The 25,840-nt window shown below is 45.3% G+C and overlaps 2 protein-coding genes and 1 long non-coding RNA gene across 7 annotated transcripts in view; 2 read left to right on the top strand and 1 right to left on the bottom strand.

Moving 5' to 3' along the window:
- Window positions 1-3,539: 3,539 nt before the first annotated feature.
- rnaseh2a (ribonuclease H2, subunit A) lies at window positions 3,540-11,010 on the top strand. Of its 2 annotated transcripts, none has more exons than XM_061829381.1 (9): window positions 3,540-3,690; window positions 3,823-3,954; window positions 5,248-5,319; window positions 6,753-6,879; window positions 6,968-7,055; window positions 8,295-8,434; window positions 8,970-9,055; window positions 9,179-9,302; window positions 10,733-11,010. In XM_061829381.1, the coding sequence occupies exons 2-9, from the start codon at window positions 3,828-3,830 to the stop codon at window positions 10,887-10,889; spliced, it is 921 nt and encodes a 306-aa protein (XP_061685365.1). In that variant the 5' UTR covers window positions 3,540-3,690; window positions 3,823-3,827; the 3' UTR covers window positions 10,890-11,010. The 2 variants fall into 2 exon arrangements, with proteins under 2 accessions (XP_061685365.1, XP_061685364.1); XM_061829380.1 differs by having other exon boundaries at window positions 3,580-3,690; window positions 3,781-3,954.
- The window catches only part of mast1a (microtubule associated serine/threonine kinase 1a), a 79,043-nt gene continuing 63,976 nt past the window's right edge, over window positions 10,774-25,840 (top strand). For 2 of the 4 annotated variants that reach the window (XM_061829379.1, XM_061829378.1), the window contains exons 1-2: window positions 10,774-10,908; window positions 24,341-24,440. Coding sequence is in view for 2 of the 4 variants with exons in the window: in XM_061829377.1 (XP_061685361.1) it covers window positions 25,335-25,373 (39 nt within the window). In the remaining 2 variants the exon portion in view is untranslated. Of the gene's footprint in view, window positions 10,909-24,340; window positions 24,441-24,466; window positions 25,374-25,840 lie in introns of those variants that run through there. The other 2 variants (XM_061829377.1, XM_061829376.1) reach the window with 1 other exon arrangement.
- Window positions 11,136-13,611, bottom strand: LOC133505865 (uncharacterized). Its single transcript, XR_009796354.1, has 3 exons — window positions 13,563-13,611; window positions 12,490-13,117; window positions 11,136-11,952 (listed from the first exon to the last, which is right to left on the bottom strand). It is a non-coding gene; the product is annotated as an uncharacterized LOC133505865 (long non-coding RNA).

Here is a 25,840-nt window from a genome sequence, read left to right as displayed (position 1 = left end):
TCACGTGGTCCGTGCGAGCGTGTTGTACGTCTATGCCATATCGATGTAATATTAGAGGTTTTTACTTTTTTTTTAGCCGATCGAATGCATCCAAGTTTGAAGGGTTGGGTGGGGGGGGGGATGGGGGGCAAATTGCTCAGCGGGGGGCCTGCAGCCATTTTGAAAGCAACACGTGCCATCCGGATTGTACGAGTGACGACGTACAGCAACTGGAGAAGAGATGATAGATGGTTTGAAAATACGAGAAATGATAATCGCCCGGACTGACATCATCCCATTTATTAACCAAACTAAAGGAGACTTGTTTTTTTTTTTTTTTTTGGGGGGGGGGGGGGTGTCTTTTTGTGTTATTTTATATGAGTAGTATCGTTGATGTTGATATACAAGAGTAACTTTATGGTGACTGACATGATAATACACTTACACTGCCGCACCACTGCTCGTAGAAGACGTTTCACTCGAACGGGGCGGGGGGGGGGGTTATTGGGCGACCTTTTTTCTTCGACAGTAACGCTCGATCATCTTTCTGCGTCTCTATCCTTCGCCGCCGATTCGATCTGACGCATTTATGGGAACAATAGGAAAAAGAGAGGGAACGAGAGCTCTTTGAAGCGACTTCACGCGTTTTGCTCCTCCGATTTGGACACTTTACCTCAACTCTTTTTTGGTCCTTTTGTGACAATAGCAGAGAAACCCTTTCCACGCCGCGCCCGCTCGGAGAAAACTTTGAGCGATCTCACTTTTCTTTTCTTTTCTTGCCGTATCTGACGATTTGCCGAATCCAATCTGGTCGCTGGCGTGTTGTAATAAACCGTAGTACAAAGTCCCTTGAGATAATTGGCCAGCTTTGGGTCCTGCTTAAGGATTACTCGGAATCACGTGGACGATTGTTCTGCGTGTTTTCGACTCCGGCCTTGTTCCTGTCGGGCGGCCCGAGCGGGCTTCCATATTCCTCTCTGGCAATGTGAATAACAGTCATTACCACGGGCGTTAGCATACTTTTCCATTTTATACTGACCCTCTTACCATGAAGTTTTTTTTTTTGTTTTTGTTTTTTTTTTTTTTGCTGTAAGTATGCCACACATTTTGCTTCCTCCATTTAAAAAAAAAAAGAATAATTCTCAATAGTTTTGCAAAGTGTTTGCCAAGTATTTTGCTTCCTTACAAGAAAAAGCAATGTTGAAAAATTGTTGTCATCTATTAAATCAATTTATTTATAAAAAAAAAATACGTGTAAGACCAGTTTATTTGCCATTCGGGTCAGTATATGTGGTGCAAATTCCACAATGATGTTATTTTATGCAACACTCGCATTCGGACTTCTCCACACACAAGCTGCACTGAGCAAGCGAGGGCCAAGAAAAGTTAAATTAAAAACACGCCGCTGACGTGTGAACTGTAATAATAACAATCAGTGGCCCAGCAGCATAAGCTGTTTAGTGTGTTTGTATGCACAGTAGGCTAAAATGGACGACTAATTCCTAGCATTTAATCGGCTGGGGACGGCGTTTTACTGCTAAAAGACAAAGAGAGCCATTGAGCGAGCCATAGGGATAGAAAGTGAGAGAAGGGGAGGGCGTTAAGAAGAGGAGAGCTGGCCAATTTCAGCATTTCGGTGTTGGCCTTCCTCGCACGCCGCCTTCTCCGCTGCACATGAATAAATGCTCGTGGGGGGGGGGGCTTCCCATTGTTTGTTTGTTATTAATGCGACAAGCCAGTTTTAACCAAGCGATGCCAGAGAACATCCAGTGGTGGTTAGATTCATAATTATCCATCCATCCATCCATCCATCCTTTTTCTGAGCTGCTAATCCCCACGAGGGTCGCGGGGAGTGCTGGAGCGTATCCCAGTTGTCATCGGGCAGGGGGCGGGGTACACCCTGAGCCGGTTGCCAGCCAATCGCAGGGCACGTGGAGCCAAACAACCAATCGCACTCGCAATCACACCCAAGGGCAATTTAGAGTCTCCAACGGATGCACGCTGTTGGGATGTGGGAGGAAAGCGGAGTGCCCGGAGAAAAACCACGCAGGCACGGGGACAACAGACAAACCGCACACACAGGCGAGGCCGGGATTTGAACCCCGGTCCTCGGAAGTGTGAGGCCAATGCTCAATCTAGAGCTGCGCACCGTGTCGCCATAATTATTCATCCATCCATTTTCTTAGATGGTTATCCTCACGAGGGTCGCGGGAGTGCTAGAGCCTATACTAGCTGTCAACGGGCAGGAGGCAGGGTACACCCTGAACCGGTTGCCAGTGCGATCGCAGGGCACGTGGATCCAAACAACCAATCGCACTCGCAATCACACCCAAGGGCAATTTAGAGTCTCCAACGGATGCACGTTTTTGCGATGTGGGAGGAAACCGGAGTGCCCGGAGAAAAACCACCCAGGCACGGGGACAACATGCAAACCGCACACAGGCGAGGCCGGGATTTGAACCCCGGTCCGCAGAACTGTGAGGCCAAAGCTCTTCGGCTGCACCACCGTGTCGCGGTAATTATAACACATAATATCCAGACCAAAAAAAAAAAAAAAAATGCTGGCACAGATCCTTTGTCAAATTGAAAAGAACAAATCAATTTTGCAAGAAACATGAAATGGACTTTTTTTTTTTTTTTTTGCTTTAATAGGCGTAAAATAAGGGAGTGATCTGGCCCTCGGGCCTTGAGTTTGACACCATTTGTGACCAAAAGGCACAACACAAATATTTCATGAACATTCGGGCTACACGAGGATGCGCACAACACAACACAACACGATTCAGCACAAGGTCCGTTAAAATGATGAGCAAATATTAGTTAAAGGGAGAAAAATGAACACACGTGTGAATGTTTATATAAGTACACAAAATATTACAGTCAATACATTTCTCAGCACTATAAAAAGAGCTTTTGATGCCATACTTAGTGACTCAATATTGAAGACGGTGCCATACGGGTTTTCTTCGGACACTCTGGTTTCCTCCCACATACCACAAAAATATGCATTAATTGAAGACTCTAAATTACCCTCGCGTGTGGTTGTGAGTGCGATTGCTTGTTTGGCTCAACGTGGCCTGCGATTGGCTGGCAACCGGTCCAGGGTGTACCCGTCCTCCTGCTTGTTGACAGCTGGGATAGTCTCCAGCAATCCCGCGACCCTTATGTGGATGAGTGGATCGGATAACAGAAGGATGTCTACATGAGGACAGCATGCGATGCTAGTGGTTGGCACTTCTGGCTCACAGTCAAGACATCCTGGGTTTGAACCTCAGTGAAGTCTTAGTGTGGCATTTGCACGTTCTTGCATAGTTCTCTTTGATCCATCCATGTTAGCATAGATAATGGATGGACATATCACTCTATATTAATATAGTTTTGATTACTTCACTCAGTGGAAAAATTGAATCGTATTGAATCCAAAACTATGAGTATTTTTTAGTCTTAGTAATGTTTCATACCTTGGCTGTAGTTTGTGGTGAAATGAATCAGAATCATGTACAAACTACAACAATGAAGTACTGCAATGTGAACTTGGGCTTGCAGGGTGCATTTTCCACTCCAGGCCGAAGTGTGGCAGTATAACGTATTTGCTGTTGACGCAGTGACGTCATTGCGACGCGCGAATTCTCTGTCTTCAAAGTCTTCTGAATCCACGTCGCATAAATATAAATAATCAAGAATCGAATTGGGGGATTTCTGTCCCGTAAGGTAAGATTTAATAAACTCAAGTGATGTTAGAGACGCCTGAGGTCGTCTTAGATTTACTGGAATCACAGTTGAAGTGCTAAATGTTGTTAGCAAAATTAGACGCCGGCTAATGGGAAATGTCCTCTCGGGCAGCCGTCATGGATACCAGCGCCTTCGACGCCGATAATTCGGTCAGCTGCCGGCTGGCCTCCGTCATCCCCGACATCTGCAAGACGGAAGACTGCTGCCTGGGCATCGACGAAGCGGGCAGGGGACCGGTGCTGGGTATCTCTGGTTGCATTACCCCCCCCCCCCCCCCACTGTTTAATTGATTCACATTATAATAATTATCATTTCATCTACTATCAGAATTGCTCCATCATGAAACCACTATCACATTATTTGGCCATTCTTCCAATTGTTTTTGTGGAAGGGGCTCAGAAAATCCAGAATTATTGAGATATCTTTATCTTTCTAGCTTGTCTCTCACCATAATGATAATGATGATGATGATGATGATTGGGAATATTGTTTGCCTGATTAAGACATATTTCCCATCCATCCATTAATTTTCTGTATTGTACTCACAAGGGTTGTATGAGAGCTATCCTTGGGCACTTTGCGGGGGTACACCCTGGACTGGTTCCCAGACCATCGAATGGCACATTTCTTTCTTTCGGCTTGTCCCGTTCGCATCATCTCAGACGAACGCTCATATTTTTTGGCGCGATTTTTACGCCGGATGCAAAGACAAAAAAGCATTCACATCCGGAGCTGAGGGCAATTTCGAATCTTCAATGAATGCGTGTTTTTTGGGAGGTGGGAGGAAACCAGAGTGCCCACAGAAAAGCCACACGGGCAGGGCCGGGAGTCACAACAAGTCCCGCCGCTTTCTTTCATGGTCCAAGAATACTGTGAAATTCTACACAATTCGCATGGAAATATCAAAGAATAAGTCATCTTTATCTGCAAATGGTGTCACATCAATGTCTCAAATTATTCCTGTCCTTTGAGAGTTGATGGTTTTGGGAAGAATATAAAACAAATCTCAAACGTCAGCCGATTCTTAAAATCAAAGAAAAAAATGGACGTTTTTGTTTTATAACGACACCATTTTAGGAATTTCTTACAACAGTCAATGAAAAGCTTTCATTTTCTGGCAAAACAACAACTCTGTTTTCATTGAAAAGGTATTTTTGTTCTTGCTTTGCTTTTAGACCTCCCCCACTTCAGCCAGCAAAGTCGTGGATCAGCAGTCTGACAGAAAATAGCCAAAAATAACATCAAAGTTCTTCTCATAGTTACATTTGGGTCACAGTCTAGCTGAGTTTTGGGGGGGAAAATGGGTTTACCCTGGAGTGGTGTCGGAGCTTCATATTCAATTCAATATTTGAGGAAACCGCAAGTACACAAAAAAAACACACAGTAGTAAATGCTGGTTTGAAAATGTATACGCGTCACCTTTTTACTTGCAGTAAAGCTGACGCTCATAATGCAAAGCATTTATTCATTGTTGGATTTAAAACAGTGAAATGATTTCCCTTTTTTTTGTGCTTTTTTATTTTTTTTTTAATCCAGGTCCAATGGTTTATGGAATATGCTTTTGTCCCATTTCCAAAAAGGAGGATCTTAAGAGCTTGAACGTGGCAGGTAGTATCTTTTGCTACTGATTTCTGCCTTGAGAGCAAGACGGAGATTGCATTTTTTTTTTTTTAAATCCGGCAAATAAAGTCAGTTTTATTCATATAGCGTCAATTCACAACAAAGGTTATCACAAGGTACTTAACATTGGGAGCAGGACTAAAACCAAGTTCATGACGCATTAAGAAACAAGGTGAACCCTGTATTAGCCAGCAGTTGGTGACACAGGCAAGGGAAAAACATCTTCGAAGGAAAAAGTCGCAAGCAGACCCGAGAATCAGTCTGGGGCGACCATCTGCCTTGACCGGATGAGTTGAGACGGAGTGATAGAGGGGGGAGGGACAGTCGGCAAAGACAGAGGGATAGAATAGGAGGATTTCAGATGGATATTTCGTGTACAACTTTAATTGTTGCAACAGTTGTAACTCTGCGGTGATTAGCTATAAAGTGGAGGACCGTTGTTTGCGGGGGGATCGGGACCGGGCACGACTGCGAATTGCGAAAATCTCTAAATAAATGACAGCCATTATAATTCCATTCAAACTAAGTAAATACGTGCCACCAGGGTTTGAATTTGAAATGCCACAGAAAACAGGATTTGAATTTGAAATCGCAGTTACGCTTTCTCTGTCACGTGACATCACATACCAAGAAAGCGTGACGGGATTGGCTGGCTGTTCGGTTCTGACCGGAAGTAACCCTGCCTGGTGGGACAGCCGGTTGAATTTCAAGACAGTGAATTGTAGCCGGTTCAATTGTTAACATTGAAAAGTTACACTGAAATACAACTATAGAAAATGTGATCACTTTAGATTTCAAATTCAAATCCTGTTTTCTGTGGCACTTCAAATCCAAATCCTGGTGGCAAATATTTATTTCCATAAAATACTGTTTTCTTTAAAAAAAAAAAAAAAAAATTCTTGAATAATTGGAGCTACAAAAAATTTAAAAAAAATTCTAGTAAATTCGAGTAAATCTGTGCAGTGAATATGTGGGGCTCCACTGTATAAATGTTATTTCTATTACTAAATTAATTTTAGCAAATGTGAGTGGTTTCTTATTTGAAAATACAAATTGGAACGCTCCTTAGGGGACACAAAACAAACACGTGTAAAATACTGCATAGAGTTTCAAATATTGGCATCTACAGTAGGTGACCAAATATTACCGTTTTAGTTTAAAAAAAATTTGAATCTTTGTTGACAAGTTAAAAGTTGCATCGCTTTAGTGTTAAATGTTGCCAAGGGCACACTTCAGGATGTTAAATTCTTACTTAAATTATTGCTTGTAGAGCTGCTAAAGGTTGTATGATGTGACACTTTGACCTTGTATTTTTATTATGGGAAAATGAATTCCCAGCAAATTTGAATGGATTGTTTTTGACATTAGACAAGTGCTAATTATGTAGAATTACATCATGTTTATTTCGTATCCCTCTCCAGATTCAAAAACTCTATCGGAGGCAGAAAGAGAGAATCTGTTCCAACAATTGGACGATGCCAAAAGTTTCGTGGGCTGGGCCTTGCATATTCTGTCGCCCAACACAATCTCCACCAGTATGTTACAGAGGTACGCCCGTCCAACGCGATGCGGTCCGACGCGCGTGTACCTGTTGTTGTGTGCGTCACTGTTCCGACGACGTGTCTGCTTTTGGCAGGACAAAATGCAACCTGAACACGCTGTCACATGACACAGCCATTGGTTTAATTCAGTTTGCACTGGCCGGCGGCGTACAGCTCAAAGAGGTATGCAACGTGAAAATATAAGTTATCATATTGTGCGGTGGAACCGCCGAAACGCAACATCCCACAAGTGGCACAGTTTGGCGTTCGACCGTATTGTTGTGCCTCAAAAGTCAAACGATGCACGGCGTCGAAATTGTCGTCATTTGTGAGTTGTGACATCGGAATTCTCGAGACTTCAGCTCGGTGAGCATCGAAATGGGACGCCAAGTGTGTTTTTTTTTTTTTTTATTTTCTTCGTCTTTTATGATATCACCACAGATGGGTAAATGTGATAATAACCATAGAAGCAGAATAACCCTAATTACAACATGAGAGTGTCTGACTGCTCTGTGCAATATGAGCGGTACAATCCAGATACAACAAAAAAAACTATTAAATACACAATTTTACCAAGCGGATCCTAAAATAAAAGGTGCCTACAACACGTTAATTTCCACAGTGGCTTTAAAACGCCACCAGTTGAAAACATCTTTGGCTCCTCTGCCATTACATTTCTTTTGAGATGTTTTCAAAAGGAGTTTTAGTAGTTTTACTTTACACTTGTATAACTTCCCTTGAAACATGTCAATTGTCAAGAAAGTTAGTTATTTAAAACATTGATGGTACCGTTAATGAGTTTTATAAATGGAACGGTTAAAGCCTGGAACAAATGACAGTGAAAGGGGCACATGCGGTGGGGGCTCGGGACAGGGCCCTGCCGTAAATCGGGGAAAAAAAAAAAAAAAAATCTACGAACATTTGACGCCCCCATCTCTAAAAAGGATTTGTGATTTTGTATTGATACCGTTGCATCAACAGCATACTTTCAATATGTTACTTCAACAAATGTATAAAGGAGGCTCAGCAACAGTATTAGCTAGCATGCTAGCCTAAATAACGTGCTAGCACAAACTGATGTGGCGTCACTAATGGGGAAATAAAATATACGCATGAGCACGTGACACAAACAGTATTAAATTGTTAAACTCACCTTTTGGTATTCATCACAGTAATTACAATTTGTAGTATTTCCTACGGTAACCGATGCAAGCTGCGATAGGCTCCAGCACTCTTGTAACCCTTGTGAGGATAAGCGACTTGGAAAATGGATGGATGGATTGTAAAGTTTGTTTTAAAATTAGAGTAGTGGAAGTCACTCAGCATCCCGGAAGAGATCGTAGTTGACTTATTAGGTTGTCACAATATTTAAAAAAAAATTCAAATAGGGGAGGTCTCGAACTTTGCCGTGCGTCTCTGCAGGTGTTTGTGGACACGGTGGGCCCTGCCGAGAAGTACGAGGAGAAGCTCTCCAAGCTGTTCCCGGGCATCGACGTCACAGTCAGGCCAAAAGCCGACTCCCTCTTCCCCGTCGTCAGCGCGGCAAGTATCTGTGCAAAGGTCAGTCCCGCTGCAACGTGCCGTTGCACCCTCGTGACCTTTTCAAGCATTCTACCTTCGCTGCTAATTTTGTAATCTCTCTCGAGTCTGGTCGTATTTTAAATCATTGTTGACTGGCTTCACGTCTTTTAATGCATACCATAAATTTTTGTAAATGATGACTAAAATTCAAGTGATTTTTTTTTTTTTTTTTTTCCAATGTGGGAAATAATAATATTTTTTATGTTTAACTATTTGTGGCCAATAGAATGGTCATGTACTTTAGGCATAATTAGGAATAATTTTTTATAATTGAGTTTATTGCTTATGGAGATGTTTGAATTGTTAATTTGAAGGTTTTTATTTATTTTAAGTGCAACGTTATCCTATTTTTCAATTGCTTCTTCTTCTATTATTTTTCAATGACTGACAATTTTGAATCAAGAAGGTTATGTATCTTTAGAGGAACATGGAACAAATCACATTCATTATGATTCAATATGATTTTTTGGGTTTAAATATTCATATCCGCATTTCATTTCTCGTGGCCCCTCGGGTGGCCCGAGACCACGTTGTGAAAAACTGGAACTTTTCCGAGGACCTGGGAGACGTGGATACCGAATACGGATCAGGATACCCGAACGGTAAAGATGGCATCCATCCGTTTTCTCCCGCTTATCCGAATCCGTGACCCTTGAGAGGATAAGCGGCTCAGACAATGGATGGGTGAATGGCTATTCATTTTTGTTCGTATCCCACACCTCTAGACCCGAAGACCAAAGCGTGGCTCTTGAAGTACTTGGACCCGGTGTTTGGCTACCCCCAGTTTGTGCGCTTTAGCTGGAGTACGGCCCAAACCTTGATCGACGGCAAGGCTGTGACCGTCCACTGGTGAGTGCTGAATGCAATTTTTTTTTTTCTCCAATAACATACAAAAGCTCCCGAGTGTCTTAATAACCTGTTTGCTTTAATCAAAATACCCCAAGCATCAAGAATTACAGCACGCACCCCACCCCCTTTTTTTTGGTGTCACTGAAATTAGCCTGTTTTGAGAAGGTGTCTCATAAAAATAAACTCAGCTACAATGGGTCCAATGCTGAGTACAGCTTTTTGTTGCCATGGTGACAAGGGGAAGAGCAAGGGTTTTGCTATTTGCCTCCAAAAATTCGAAAGAAAAAAGTGAGTGCAAGCTGCAAGACAGAATCTGTATTTTCACTTGTGGAGTCAACACTTCATTGCGAAAACTCCACTTAGGGTTTCAGTTAGTGCAGATTTGTGCATATGCCACATTCACAATTTACCACTTGATAACGTCACCAAACAGTCAATCGCTTACCGTCCCTTATTTGGAGGCGAAAGACGGCAGAAACAGTCTACATTCGAGCCTTTCTTTGTTAAAAAGGGGCGAGTCACCCCCACCGAAGACATTTGAAACAGTTGTTTTGCGTTGCTTTTTTTCTTTTGTTCCATTAACCCTACCTCCAGTTGCAAGTTAAATTTTTTGTACGTTACGTACTTTCTGTGCAAAATACTGTAAAAAAAAAACTCATTATTTCTTGTTTAAAGTTATTCTGCACTTTTGTCAATAAAAAAGGGTTTACAAACGTGGGGGCCAATTTGCTACAGATACAGCAATGTACTCCCAGTCTAGCATACTTTACTGTCGAAGCATACATTTTAAGCAAAAAATATTTAAATATTTCTTAAATGATTGAATTATATAAAGTATTTAAGCTATACATGTATTTCTATTATGCAGTTTATTATCAGGAAAAGCTAAAAAAACAAAAAAAAAGCTTTAAAAAAACTATTTTTTTAGGCTTGGAACGCATTATTTCATTTTCTATTCATTGTAATGGGAAAACACGCTTCGGTTTTCGAACGTTTCACTTTTCAACCGGCCTTCTGGAACGGATTGTGGTCGAGAACCGAGGCACCAGTGTATATCCATATATACACACACAGTTTCTTAGAAGGCATAGGATCATTCAGAGATGTAAAGCACATGATTTATTTCCGATAATTAAAACGAGATTTACTATGTCCTCGCCCTCGGTGGCATGCGGCAGCTCATAAAATGTGCAGAAATATGTATTAGCAGATTCTGATTAAAAACATAAAGACTGACATACAGCTAAAGATAAAAAGGAAGGCAACAACGCTTGAAAAATTAGTTTTGGTACGCGTCAAACATTTCCATCGCATAATGCGTGAAACCCGCAATGGCTTCGACATCTGGCGTAAAACATTTGACCTGAGGAGATGAGCGCTTGTCGCAGTGTGAATAATCACGCTCGTGTTCTTCAATCATCTCTGGTCAGGGACGATGACGAGGAGGACGGCGAAAAGGCGGCGCAGCGGCTGGCCAACAGGTCCGTGCTGTCCTACTTCGGCTCGCCAGGCGGCGCCTCCGACAAAACGCGGCAGGCGCATCGCTTCTTCGCCGAGCGGAGGCTGAAGAGTGTGGACGCGCTCTGAGCGCTGGCGTGCGCCTACTGTGAGTTGCTTGTACGAACACACAAGCAGCAGTGCAAGGAATATCTTTTTTTCATTTTCTACGTCCCCGTTTTACTCATAAAGTGTTATTTTATAAAATGGATGCAGAGTCTTTGTTTGGACGTGAGGGAGAAAGATGTGGCAGGGTTGCGAAAGGTATTCTTTTAATCTGAATTGTGCTCTCTAGTGGCAGTATAACAAAGCTACATCAGTGTGATTAAGTCCACATTCACCGGATTAAAGACACACAAAACTTCCTCTGAACACTTTGGGAAGGTTTTAGTGAATAAGGTTGGAGGGCATTTTATCACATTTGGAAAAAAAAAAAAAAAAAAAGGATATCACATGATTGGTCCAAACTTGCTCTCAACAAGATTGCTTCAATTATGTCGGGCCCTTCAATTTTGATCCAAATCATCAGTTTTGGTAACAAATTCATAGTTAAAGGAATTAAAACAAGTGTGACGCAATTCAAAAAGGAAACACATTTATACCTTTGACATCCATTTTGCTTTTTTTGTCCTCGCGCGCACAAGCACAAAAATCACATCTTACGCGTTTCTGTATCTAGCCAAATTTAAAGGATGAGTCGCGACGATATGACGACATACGGTTGGCTGCCTTCTTTGCAAGGTGTCGAGGCCTTGGCGCTGGTCCAGAGATGGACGCCAGATTTTGCAGCCATCCCGCGCAGTCGCCGTTCTGAAGCGACACATCTGCCGCTCCGTGTTTCCGCAGCATCGGTATGATAACGCGTCGTAGTCGGCAACTGCGAAGACGCAACGTCCGCCGGCAGGGCCGCGTCCGCGTCAGTTGTCGTTGGCCTTGTGCCGGGTCTCCTGGATCTTTTTCCCGCAGTTCATGGCCAGAGTGGACACGGCGAAAGAGGACAGGATGATAATGGAGCTCCCCACGAAATGAGACGAAGCCCCTCTGGTGGTCGCTCTCAAGGCTTTCCTGGAGAAAGTCTCCGGGTCGAAGGCGCCGGCGCCGGCGGTCTGGGCGGCGGCTTCCATGTCTGCTGGCCCAGCTGTGTGCTGGACGCCTAATGCGAGGCAGGAGGACAAGACCTTGCTGGCTTTAATGTGCCGAGTCCCGTCTGATTCATTCCCCTGATCCCTTCCCCTACGTCCATTTATAACATCCCCCCCACCCCCACCCCCGCGTCGTGTCTCATCCCTCTTAAGGGGTCAGTTCTTCTCCGGCGTCAATGAGATTAAAAATAGTTAGCGTGCCTGCTGAAGGCCCGAGGCGGCAAATTCTGGCTAAGCACAAGTCTCATGTAATGACAGCAGTTCTGACTTTTGTGCATTTTTACTAATATTTTCCAAGGAAATGTCGACCACTTCGGGAGCATTTAAATTTGGAGAAGCTATAGTGGTCCGAACACACGGACCGATTGCTCCTTCTGCAGCCAAATCAAACATCGAATATAAAAATCAAGGAGCGTGGTGCGTTCTACAAATATTCGAGCAGGAAGACCGACAAGCGCCGAGGGTACGCGAGGTGAAGTCGACCGGTTTGAGCCGCAAGCTGCCAGCTTGTTTGCGTTGGCATCGGTCAGCGCTGGGGAATGATTCACCTTGGAAAATTGTTGGCGTTCGTCAACACCGAATGTTTGTTCATCCCAGACGAGAAATTGTTGGGACGCTTCTGTGAAAGAGAGAAAAAACACACAAAACAACTCGGAACTAATGAGAGTGGAATTGGCCCAAATGCGACTTCTCGGAGAAGGTCCTTTTGGCCGGATGACACAAAAATGGAGCTTTTGGCAAGTGGCACCGGCGCTACGTTTGCACGCCGAAAAAAAAATGAATAAAACGCTGTACTTGCTGTGCAGCTTTATGATTATAATCTTAAGTTCTGAGCTGGGGAAGCTTTGCAGCATCCCAGCACTGCACCAAACAATCTCAAAAGTCCTTTAAGACCTTCTGGAGAGAATTGTGCAGCCTGCCGTGACAAAGTCCGGTCCCTGCCCAAGGTCTTCTGTCCTCACGACAGGATGAAGACCCAAAACAAAGCCAAAGACCACCCGGGAGTGGACAACAAGAGAACAAAATATTGGACTATTCAGAAGTGGCCCGTCTTTGAATATTTTTCTCAATCTTGTTGAACATCTGAAGGAGTTCACGCACGCAGTCTGGAGAAGACCCCCTTAAGACCTGAGGCAGCTGGAGCAGTTTTCTCACAAATAGTGGGCAGAAAAATGCCTGTTGAGAGAGTCAGAGAACTGCTTGAGTGGCTGGAAAACTTGCCCGAGAATCACCGTACAGTATTTGACCAGGAAACCGGACATTGTTCATGAAATGTTCATCTCGCAATAAATTTTCCGGTTTTGTTCTTTAAGATAAGATGCTGTGGTTCTTTCAAATACATTTTTCCAATTTTAAAAGCCACTTGATTTATTTGCATGAAATGTCCACACTGTTCTGAAGCGTTGTGCAAATAAAAATATCGGAAAGTCATCCTTAGTGTTGAATGTTAATTGGAAATTTTTTTTTTCCCCCCCCGGCAATTGGAAAACATTGTTCACGCGCTTATAATAATCTCATCAATTATACGTTGCTTTTCCCACTTTGTGCAATTTCAATGTATCCTCGCGCGTTTCATTTATCTCTGATTATACCCATTGAATCGATTATTTTTATGGAATACCTGATGGGTGAAGTCATGCAGGGTCAGCAGGTCTGTAATCCCCCCCCCCCCCCCCCAGCTTCTTACGCACAGTCCTAGTTTCTTTTTAGGGCGTCTCTTTAATGACACTAATTGGATTGTGCCGGTTCCTCTCCTACAATTGACACAGAAAGCCTCCATGAAAGACTGCGTTTGAGCTGGTGACTCACGCAAGGCTTAGGATCTTTTTTTTTTTTTTTTTTGCTTCCGCCCGTTCGAGTTACATCATCCGACTTCAAAACATTTCTACCCTGCTTAGAATTAACCATCATCATAAATAATCAAGCAGCACGTTGGTGCCTTTTAAGATTCGGTGGCGGTTGTCTGGACCTTGCCACACGGTGTCCCCATTGCCCCAAAAGAAACTGCGGAGTTTGTGAAGTCACTACATGGCTGAAAGAGAGGGAAAGCGTGTTTTGGGAATTTTGGGAGGAAGCTCTCGTACCTGGAGGAATCCCGTGCTGGCGCTGGGAGGACACCCGGGAAGGGCAGAGGACAGTTAGGAACTTGAAACGCAGAACTGCGAGCCAGATGTACTAATCACTAGGGCCCACTGCTGCCCTAAGACAAACCTCTTTTTTTTTTTTTTTTTTTCCCCCTTCCTCTTTTTCTTGAGTTTTCCTTGCATCCTAGCAGGCCGTTTTGGGCAATTGTATTTTTCTAACTTTGTGGGAGCAGTTTGGGCAAAACATTTTCTCTTGCCAGGCCGAGTTGGACCACAAACACCTTGAAACGCTGCTGGTCAACATGTCTGCTTCCAACATCGGTGACCTCGAAGTGAAAATTCCATGAGCTGCAAAGGAGAGAAGCGTGTTGCATCTTAGTCTCAATTAGTCTCAAGACTTTTGACTCGCGTAATTAATTTCCGCTGATGGTTTGAACACGGTAAGATAGTTTGCAGTTTTGCATCAACAGAAACGGGCTCCTTTCTTGAATGTTATCATTTATTGGAAAAATCCACGTAGAAATAAATACTGTAATTTCTGGACTATAAGCCGCACCTCATTATAAGCCTCACTCAGTGCAAAAATCCTTTTGTACTTGCGTAAGCCGCACCTGTCAATATGTTCCCACATTGAAACACCGGATATTAACAAAGAAACATGGTACACAAAACCTTTTCAACGTTTGAATAATATACCTTAGCTTTTCTTTGCAAACAGTGCCTGTGAATCAGCAGTAACACAGAAGCAATACGGTAGTAACACAGTACTAAGAGGGCTGGGAAAATAAAACCGGTAAAAGTCGCTGAGACGCGGCAGCAACACGGTTCAGCCCACTTGCTTTTATTACCTCTGAAAGCTTTTTTCAAATCTTTTTACATTGTTCCAGTTCTTTCCGCCGCCGTTTCCAGCATCTCACCTTTCCATTTATGCCAAATTGACGTGCAGCAGCTCAGTTTCCTTCTTCATCGGCCGGCTCGATTGCTTTTAAGCCGAAAGCTGCGTCGTGTGCATTTCTTCTTGCATTTTCCACGAGGTTTTGTTCACGCTAATTTTACTCATGCACAAAGCGCAAAGTTCCCGTATTTTCCACACTATAAGGCGCACCTCCAGTCAATGGCCTATCTATAAAAACAAAATTCATGTATAAGGCGCACCACATTATAAGGCGCACCGGATTATAAGGTGCACAGACGCTACAGTGGAGGCTGGGGTTACATTATGCATCCATTAGATGGGGCTGCACCAAAGGCTCAATATTGATCCATATATGTAAGGCGCACCGTCGGCTTTTGAGAAGATGAAAGGCTTTTCGGTGCGCCTTATGGTGCAGAAAATACGGTACATTAAACCTGCGTGTTCCTCGACACATACATTCCACCTGTCTCACTCTTGCCTTTTCTGCTCGAGTGCCCCTGGCGGCCGTTGGAAAAAATGCACAAATTCGCCGCACCACTGTATAAGCCGCAGGGTTGAAAGCGTGTGACAGAAGTCGCGGCTTGTAGTCCGGAAATGACGGTAAGTCAAATGTTTGGTAACATCCATCCATCCATCCATCTTCTTAGCCGCTTATCCTCACAAGGGTCGCTGGGAGTGCTGGAGCCTATCCCACCTGTCAACGGGCAGGAGGCGGGGTACACCCTGAACTGGTCGAGACAAACAGCCGCACTCACAATCACACCAAGGGGCAATTTAGAGTGTCCAGTTAACGTTGCATGTTTTTGGGATGCGGGAGGAAACCGGAGTGCCCACCCGGAGAAAAGCCACGTAGGAACGGGGAGAACAGACAAACTCCACACAGGGGGGACCGGGATCCAACCCAGGTCCTCAGAACTGTGAGGCCAACGCTTTTATCAGCTGATCCACCGTGCCGCCCTGTTTGGGAACATGCGAGTGAAAATGTCGTTAGCAAAGAATTTGGGCGTGACACCAAAAAAAGTTTAGTTTTATTCCACAAGATTTGACCATTGCGTCTCTGACGTGTCCGCATTTAGAAAAGTACTCGAATACGCGCAAGAGCTCGACGACATGACGTTGAAAGCAAACTGGTATCAATTATTTACAGAGCAAATATATTTTTCAGCCATTGTTTCGAACCACTTGCGCTACGTACGCTAAGAATGATTGCAGAGTCCGAGGTATCCCTCCGTGTCAGGTCACTAGCGCAGTTTAAAAGCCACTTAACTCTAGTTCTAGATCAGCGGGCCTGCTGATCTCACCTCAGCTCCACTTTGCATCCCTGACAGTTCTACGCCCGTACGACTGCCGATTGCGTGCTGGTTTATTTAGAGGTGCGCTTCTCTGCAGAGGGGAGGCTCTTAGCACTGCCGCAGCCTGTGACCCACTTGTACGCAGACGGAATCGGAGAAGGAAAGATGGAGAAGTTCCGATGACAGAGATGCTGTATGACAAAATGAGGGTGTTGAACCTATTCAGTTAGAGCCCCCCACGTCACAGCAGAATTTGCCGTAAGTAAAATACGTGGGGATTTTTGCTGATATCGGTAATGGCCAGAACTCAAAGCTGCGATGTCCAATCGGGAGTGGAAATTTGGATTGGGGCATTCCTGGTGCTAAATAAGAGTTTTAACAGGCACTCTGGACATTCATTATTGCAAAGAAAAGCCTTTGTTCCAACAGTTTAGTGAATCGGATCCAAGTCTCCTCCCGCTGTACAAAATCATTTTCATGGACGATCCTCAGTTTGCGCAGTCCTGATGGAGCACTCGCACCTGAACCGGTCGACAACGTTCAGCTTCAAGTGCACTCGGAGGCCGTTTCATTGTTTCTCTGCCATTTTTACGTTTGAACGGGGATCTTATGGATACAAAAAACATCTCAACAACTCTCATTCGAGATGGATCTATGTGCCTGCACCATACCTCTCCACCCCTGGAGTCGCCCAAAGTCTCGAAACCCTCAGCGAGAACGGTCAACTGTTTTCTGGCCTCCGGAATGGCCCACGGCCGACGTGGCTCACTTTCTGGACCGTGATACCAAATAACGGCCGTTGTACTTGGCTACAACAACAACCGGTTGACAGCGAATGTGACATTTGTACGTTCTTTTTAATGCCTCCGCTAGCTTGCATTTACAGTACAAAAAAAAGGTGAATTCGTCCAACCTCGGGAGCCCATTTAATAAATCAGCAAAAGGATATCCGCACGCTGTCACGCTCCGGGCTTCCTGGCCAGGCCTGCACCTTGTCCCGGCTGATGCCTCCCAGTGTATATATAGGACTTGGGGGAAGACTTGTCCTCCGCTAGATCGTCGTCCTTGTCGCCTTGTTCCCGCACTCCTCTTTGCCTGACTTCTGCTCTCCGTGCACCGACCCACGCCTGTCCACTGACCACCCTCGTAAGCCTGCCGTACTATTACTTCTGATTGTTAGGACTGTCTGCCTGATCCTAGACCTTGGACCGAATAAAGGTTCCCTCTGCACTGTCTGCTTGTCTCTGGAGTCGTGCGTTTGGGTCCACCCTCGTGCCCCGTTCGTGACACACGCCTTTTTACATTTTTTTTTATTGACATGCTCACACAGGCAATTTGAATGCCGTCCGAGGCACTTTGAGCACACGCAGAGATGTTAGCTGACGTAGCGTTTGTGAGACGGGGAAACGGGATTGCGCGAAGCGCAGACATATTCGGCAACCCGGCCCGCACGCCGGGCTCTTGCTGGCGAGCGCTGACCCCGCGTGACCTCCCCCAGGGTGTCTTTTCAAAGGGGCTGACATCACTCCTGAAAGCTTTTTGTCTGTGGCCGCTTTTGCCAGCAGCGAGTCCCACGCCGCCCGACCAGAATCACACAATTAATGAATGAGGCAAGAAAAATGCAAAATTCATGCACGTTCATCAATTATTTAATGCTAATAACAAAAAGCGGCCTAATAAAGGACTCCGACAAGCTGCTAAGTGGGTCACGTTCTCAAACAGAATATATCACCTGCTGACACTGGTTCCCACTCATACCGAGGTGTATTTTTTTTACCCGACAATCACACGTTGCCTCGCGCTCGCTCGGCCTTTTCTCATTTGCAACGCGGACAACAAACGGGATTCGAAATGAACTGCACGCAGACGATCGACGCGTCGTATTCTGTGGAAATTTGCACCAACATACGTGGTATGCTCAAGTATACTCTTCTTTTTATATCACACGTGATTTTTAGGTAGCGTAGAAGAATCTGAAGGAGGCCACTGATTGTAAGGATGCAGTGGGAGAGAGTGGAGCCCGACAGCAAAGGATGGTGGTCCTTAGGATGACTCTGGTAGCGGGTCGGAAGATTAAGGAGACAAAGGTAGAGCAGAGAATCAGGTGGTGGAAGTTGAGGAAGGAAGAATGTCCTGGTCGCCTCTCGGAAAGAGGTGACACAGGCTCTAGATGGACAGGAAGAGCTCCCGGAAGACTGGAATACTACTGCCAAGTACTTGGGGTGCCTTCTGGTAGGAAAGGGGAGAAGGAGACTTGCCAAGGTACTCAGAAAGGAAGGCAGGAGAGTACTTGGGGTGCCTTCCGGTAGGAAAGGGGAGAAGGAGACTTGGTGGTGGAACCCCAAAATACAGGAAATCATCCAAGGAAAGAGATTAGCGAAGAAGAAGAAGTCGGACATGGAGAGGACTGAGGAGAGGCGGAAGGAATTCATTGAGATGCGACGTAGGGCAAAGGTAGAGGAGACTTAGTGGTGGAACCCCAAAATACAGGAAGTCATCCAAGGAAAGAGATTAGCGAAGAAGAAGAAGTCGGACATGGAGAGGACTGAGGAGAGGCGGAAGGAATACATTGAGATGCGACGTAGGGCAAAGGTAGAGGAGACTTAGTGGTGGAACCCCAAAATACAGGAAGTCATCCAAGGAAAGAGATTAGCGAAGAAGAAGAAGTCGGACATGGAGAGGACTGAGGAGAGGCGGAAGGAATTCATTGAGATGCGACGTAGGGCAAAGGTAGAGGAGACATAGTGGTGGAACCCCAAAATACAGGAAGTCACCCAAGGAAAGAGATTAGCGAAGAAGAAGAAGTCGGACATGGAGAGGACTGAGGAGAGGCGGAAGGAATACATTGAGATGCGACGTAGGGCAAAGGTAGAGAGACTTAGTGGTGGAACCCCAAATACAGGAAGTCATCCAAGGAAAGAGATTAGCGAAGAAGAAGAAGTCGGACATGGAGAGGACTGAGGAGAGGCGGAAGGAATTCATTGAGATGCGACGTAGGGCAAAGGTAGAGGAGACATAGTGGTGGAACCCCAAAATACAGGAAGTCACCCAAGGAAAGAGATTAGCGAAGAAGAAGAAGTCGGACATGGAGAGGACTGAGGAGAGGCGGAAGGAATACATTGAGATGCGACGTAGGGCAAAGGTAGAGGAGACTTAGTGGTGGAACCCCAAAATACAGGAAGTCATCCAAGGAAAGAGATTAGCGAAGAAGAAGTGGGACATGGAGAGGACTGAGGAGAGGCGGAAGGAATACATTGAGATGCGACGTAGGGCAAAGGTAGAGGAGACTTAGTGGTGGAACCCCAAAATACAGTAAGTCATCCAAGGAAAGAGATTAGCGAAGAAGAAGAAGTCGGACATGGAGAGGACTGAGGAGAGGCGGAAGGAATTCATTGAGATGCGACGTAGGGCAAAGGTAGAGGAGACTTAGTGGTGGAACCCCAAAATACAGGAAGTCATCCAAGGAAAGAGATTAGCGAAGAAGAAGAAGTGGGACATGGAGAGGACTGAGGAGAGGCGGAAGGAATACATTGAGATGCGACGTAGGGCAAAGGTAGAGGAGACATAGTGGTGGAACCCCCAAATACAGGAAGTCACCCAAGGAAGAGATTAGCGAAGAAGAAGAAGTGGGACATGGAGAGGACTGAGGAGAGGCGGAAGGAATACATTGAGATGCGACGTAGGGCAAAGGTAGAGGAGACATAGTGGTGGAACCCCAAAATACAGGAAGTCACCCAAGGAAAGAGATTAGCGAAGAAGAAGAAGTCGGACATGGAGAGGACTGAGGAGAGGCGGAAGGAATTCATTGAGATGCGACGTAGGGCAAAGGTAGAGGAGACATAGTGGTGGAACCCCAAAATACAGGAAGTCACCCAAGGAAAGAGATTAGCGAAGAAGAAGAAGTCGGACATGGAGAGGACTGAGGAGAGGCGGAAGGAATACATTGAGATGCGACGTAGGGCAAAGGTAGAGGAGACTTTGTGGTGGAACCCCAAAATACAGGAAGTCATCCAAGGAAAGAGATTAGCGAAGAAGAAGAAGTCGGACATGGAGAGGACTGAGGAGAGGCGGAAGGAATTCATTGAGATGCGACGTAGGGCAAAGGTAGAGGAGACATAGTGGTGGAACCCCAAAATACAGGAAGTCACCCAAGAAAGAGATTAGCGAAGAAGAAGAAGTCGGACATGGAGAGGACTGAGGAGAGGCGGAAGGAATACATTGAGATGCGACGTAGGGCAAAGGTAGAGGAGACTTAGTGGTGGAACCCCAAAATACAGGAAGTCATCCAAGGAAAGAGATTAGCGAAGAAGAAGAAGTCGGACATGGAGAGGACTGAGGAGAGGCGGAAGGAATTCATTGAGATGCGACGTAGGGCAAAGGTAGAGGAGACATAGTGGTGGAACCCCAAAATACTGGAAGTCACCCAAGGAAAGAGATTAGCGAAGAAGAAGTGGGACATGGAGAGGACTGAGGAGAGGCGGAAGGAATACATTGAGATGCGACGTAGGGCAAAGGTAGAGGAGACATAGTGGTGGAACCCCAAAATACAGGAAGTCACCCAAGGAAAGAGATTAGCGAAGAAGAAGAAGTCGGACATGGAGAGGACTGAGGAGAGGCGGAAGGAATTCATTGAGATGCGACGTAGGGCAAAGGTAGAGGAGACTTAGTGGTGGAACCCCAAAATACAGGAAGTCATCCAAGGAAAGAGATTAGCGAAGAAGAAGAAGTGGGACATGGAGAGGACTGAGGAGAGGCGGAAGGAATACATTGAGATGCGACGTAGGGCAAAGGTAGAGGAGACTTAGTGGTGGAACCCCAAAATACAGTAAATCATCCAAGGAAAGAGATTAGCGAAGAAGAAGAAGTCGGACATGGAGAGGACTGAGGAGAGACGGAAGGAATACATTGAGATGCGACGTAGGGCAAAGGTAGAGGAGACTTAGTGGTGGAACCCCAAAATACAGGAAGTCATCCAAGGAAAGAGATTAGCGAAGAAGAAGAAGTCGGACATGGAGAGGACTGAGGAGAGGCGGAAGGAATTCATTGAGATGCGACGTAGGGCAAAGGTAGAGGAGACATAGTGGTGGAACCCCAAAATACAGGAAGTCACCCAAGGAAAGAGATTAGCGAAGAAGAAGAAGAAGTCGGACATGGAGAGGACTGAGGAGAGGCGGAAGGAATTCATTGAGATGCGACGTAGGGCAAAGGTAGAGGAGACTTAGTGGTGGAACCCCAAAATACAGTAAATCATCCAAGGAAAGAGATTAGCGAAGAAGAAGAAGTCGGACATGGAGAGGACTGAGGAGAGACGGAAGGAATACATTGAGATGCGACGTAGGGCAAAGGTAGAGGAGACTTAGTGGTGGAACCCCAAAATACAGGAAGTCATCCAAGGAAAGAGATTAGCGAAGAAGAAGAAGTCGGACATGGAGAGGACTGAGGAGAGGCGGAAGGAATTCATTGAGATGCGACGTAGGGCAAAGGTAGAGGTGGTGAAGGCTAAACAAGAGGCAAATGACGACATGTACACCAGGTTGGATAACAAAGAGGGAGAAAAGGATCTCCACAGGTTGGCCAGACAGAGGGATGGAGAGATGGGAAGGATGTGCAGCAGGTAAGGGTGATTAAGGATAGAGATGGAAATGTGTTGACTGGTGCCAGTAGTGTGCTGAAGAGATGGAAAGAATACTTTTAGTTGATGAATGGAGAAAATGAGAGAGAAGGAAGAGTAGAAGAGGCAAGTGTGAAGGACCAGGAAGTGGTAATGATTAGCAAGGGGGAAGTTAGAAAGCCACTGAACAGAATGAAAAATGGGAAGGCAGTTGGTCCTGATGACATTCCGGTGGAGGCATGGAAGCAATTTGGAGAGGTGGCTCTGGAGTTTTTGACCAACTTATTCCATAAAATACTAGCAGGAGAGAAGAAGCCAGAAGAATGGAGGAAAAGTGTACTAGTCCTCATTTTTAAGAACAAAGGTGATGTTCAGAGCTGTGGAAACTACAGAGGACTAAAGATGATGAGCCACACAATGAAGTTATGGGAAAGAGGAGTGGAGGCTGGACTCAGGACAGAAGTGAGTATCTGCGAGCAACAGTTCGGTTTCGTGCCTAGAAAGAGTACCACAGATGCATTATTTGCGTTGAGAATGCTCGTGGGAAAGTACGGTGGCACTGAAGAAACAACGGGAAGCAGAACTGGAGGTAGCAGAAATGAAGAGGTTGAAGTTCTCGCGAGGACTGAGCAGGTTGGACAGGATTAGAAATGAGCTCTTAGAGGGACAGCCAAAGTTGGGTGTTTTGGAGACGAGGTTAGAGAGAGAGCAGACTTCGATGGCTTGGACATGTCCAGAGGCGAGAGAGGGAGGGAGGAGATTGGTGCCGAAGATGGAGCTGCCAAGGAAGAGAGAGCGAGAGGAAGACCAAAGAAAAGGTTGATGGATGTTGTGAGGGAGGACATGAGGACGGTGGGATTTGAGAGGGGAAAATCCACGAGATACAGTATATCATTCTGGTCCTCCTGAAAGACAAAATGTCCGACAGAGACTCAGTGATGGATTTTGTCCTAGCATGTTCTTCCGCTGTCATAAGAAGTTACTCACACACCGCAACGTTGTTCCGTTTAGAATTTAATTGGACCATCCCAGCACTCGTCAATAGAACCTCAATGTGTGAACGGGAAGTTCAGTTGATCGCGTTCCCCCGAGGATCTTGTGTACCGTGTTCGCGGGGAAGACGTTGCCGCGTAAATCGCCACGGCGACGCAATGACTCGACGCTAGAGCTCGCTCATTACCGATTGGCCGCTGACTCGAGGCAGATGTAATACTTCCTGCAAATTGATCCTCTATGACAGAGGATGTGATTAAAGAGGGATTAGTGTCGTCATCCTGGTTTAGTCCAATTAAAAATAACAGTAATAATGCGGTCGTATGTATATAGAGTGGGCATAAAAAGTCCACACACCCCCGTTTGAAATGTCAAGTTTTTGTGATGTAAAAAAAAAAACCGACCAAGCTAGTTTCAAAATGAATAAGTGAGATAATGTGGTTGCAGAAATGTGCACACCCTCTTGCAACTGGTGATGTTGCTATGTTCATCCAAGCCTGGTTGCATTTTCCAGAAACATATTTGAAAATTCCCAAATGTGTGTGGGGAGACGTGTTATGAGCCCATAAAACCAAAGAGGCACTTTTTTTCCCCATCGTTTCAAAATATGTGTTTGGTACAAACACAACGCCAAAAGAACACCGTCCCTCCAGTGACGATGGTTTGTCTTGGTCTCCTTTCTTCCAAAAACAAAGCAACCAACTGCCATTTGAAGAGATGTGTGGAAATGTTTTATTTCCTCTGGATAAAATCCCTCTAAATGGAGGTCTTTATGGCAGTAATTTCTAAAATCTTTGACTCCAAAATGAGGCCGCAGTGTGTGACAGATCTTTGTGGATTGTCTCTTCTGCTTTATTGTTATCATTTATATACTGCAACAGTTGCAATAGAAAAGCGGTAACATAACCGGCCCATATGCGGTCATGCTTTACATAAGTGTACTACTTTGATTTTCATGTTTTACATTTATTTTCTAGTGTTTCCCAAATTCGGGTTACGATCCCAATTTGAATGACGAATGCGCTTTAGTGAACATTTTTGGGCCATGTGGACTGCACGCAAAGACTGGAAAAATGTTTTTTTTTTTTTTTATTGCTGATCGGGCTGAAAGTTTTGTTTTGAAATCAGATGCATGCGCCTGTGTCTCGGAGCACGTCAAACCGCTTGTGGTTAAATGCTAATTTGATAAAAAAAAAGTAAACCGACAAGCTAGCAAAACTGTGTTGGAGAACGGAAACAGGGAAAAACAACAGCAAAGACGGGCAGACAGCTTCGAGTTGTGTTTAAAAGTTGGGTTTATCTGCGCTCTGGTTGATTCCCGTGTAACAAACTCGCTCTGCGTGTGTACATTTTGGCCACAGTCTTGCAAATGAGGCCATATGAAGCCTGCAAAACTGCGTGCCCACATGAAGTTGTTTTGGATCAAAATCAATGCAGGATATGCAGGCATTGCAAAAACTAAAATCCAAACTGAATTCCTTCCTTGCTTCCATTTCCATCCAGATGTTGTCGTATCTTCCTGAAGAGCACGTGTTATTCTCCGACTCCCGTTACCCCAAGATTGGTCTCCCACCGATTCCAACTTCATTCAGGACACCTCGTGGTGAGTTGTTTTTTTTTTTTTTTTCAATCATTAATTTTGATTTGTTTCCAAATACAGCTGAAAAATAAAAAATAAAAGGCAAAAGGACTGCCTGTGGAGATTTTGTTTTGCGCTGGGGGCTGCATTCGACTTTCGTTCACTTCTTTGGGACCAATATTGCATCATATCGATGCAATCACGTTCTTCGCTGAGGCACTTTCCTGGGAGGGGGGCGGGGGTCCAGTGTGTGATTCCCCCCCACCCCCCCCCCCCTTCCGGAGCGTCAGTGAGTAGCGTCTGGTCTCCGGGGGGGGGGTTTAAACGTCACCGGGTAGTAGGAAGTGGGTGGTTGTATCTGCGCTTAGAATGGAGTCGGGGAGGCGGCGGAAAGGGTGCAAGACAATGACACGAAGCCGCGCGCGCGTGAGGGGCGCCGTGAGTGGAACGCATCGCCCGTTGTGCGTGGAGGCCGCTTCCGTGGAACTGGAGCTGAAAGCTGCCGCAGCGGCGTCGCCTTTCTGTGCCGTCGATCGGGCGTGATGAGGATGAGGATGATGCGTTCGGCGAGCTCCTCCACGCTGTCACTCCCGTGGATTTCTGGACCCGACGCCGGTGGTGCTTTTTTTTGTTTTGTTTTTTTTTTTTTTTTTGTTCCCCACGAGAGTGCCACAGCGTTAGACTTGCATCGAATTGATCCACGCCCGACGCTCGCGTTACAGGACAATCTTTGTCATCGTGATTTCTACTCCATTGCTTGGTAAAGCATGTCCGCTCCGGCTTCCATTTTTGTTTATTTTTTGCTATATTGACTCGCGGAGCTTGCTGAGTGGAAGTCACGTGACATCGTGGCGTCGTCCCGTGAACTCGCTTAAGACAAACTACAGGGGGCCGAGACACCCTCCGGGTGGTGTCACCATGGACGACTCTGGCATCATTCGAAGACGAAGGCTCCAGGTAGGGAATCTTCCACAACCCCATTGTGTTGCCGCAGCCCCTCATATTGATATCGTTCACAAAATAAGGTCAAATATAGCGTAGCAAGGTATCCGACTAGCTAGCTGTTGTTTCCGCTGACCTATTATAGTTCTCCACCTTTTTGGTTGTTCAAATGACTTTTAAGCACGATACTCGTTGATTGCACATTGACATGCACATCTCATTTGTTCTCAGTCATATTTTACAGAACAAATTCACATTTATTTGTATGGCACTTAATCACAAAAAGAGTCTCAAAGGTCTTCAGAGGTCCGCGGTTCGCAATTCGACTTCTACCTAGCATAGACCTCGAACCGGCAAGGAAAAACTCAGAAAACCAATGAAGGAAAATAAATCGGGAGGCTTCCCTTTGGCAAGCTTTATCACAGGCTACGTTGCTGTACAATGTTAGCTAAAACACCGCTGTCACGCATAACATCTGAAAA

The sequence above is a fragment of the Syngnathoides biaculeatus genome, chromosome 9, assembly GCF_019802595.1.
Source record: "Syngnathoides biaculeatus isolate LvHL_M chromosome 9, ASM1980259v1, whole genome shotgun sequence".
Taxonomy (NCBI): domain Eukaryota; kingdom Metazoa; phylum Chordata; class Actinopteri; order Syngnathiformes; family Syngnathidae; genus Syngnathoides; species Syngnathoides biaculeatus.
Note: the sequence above shows the minus strand (reverse complement) of the source record. Positions and strands in the feature narration are given on the sequence as shown.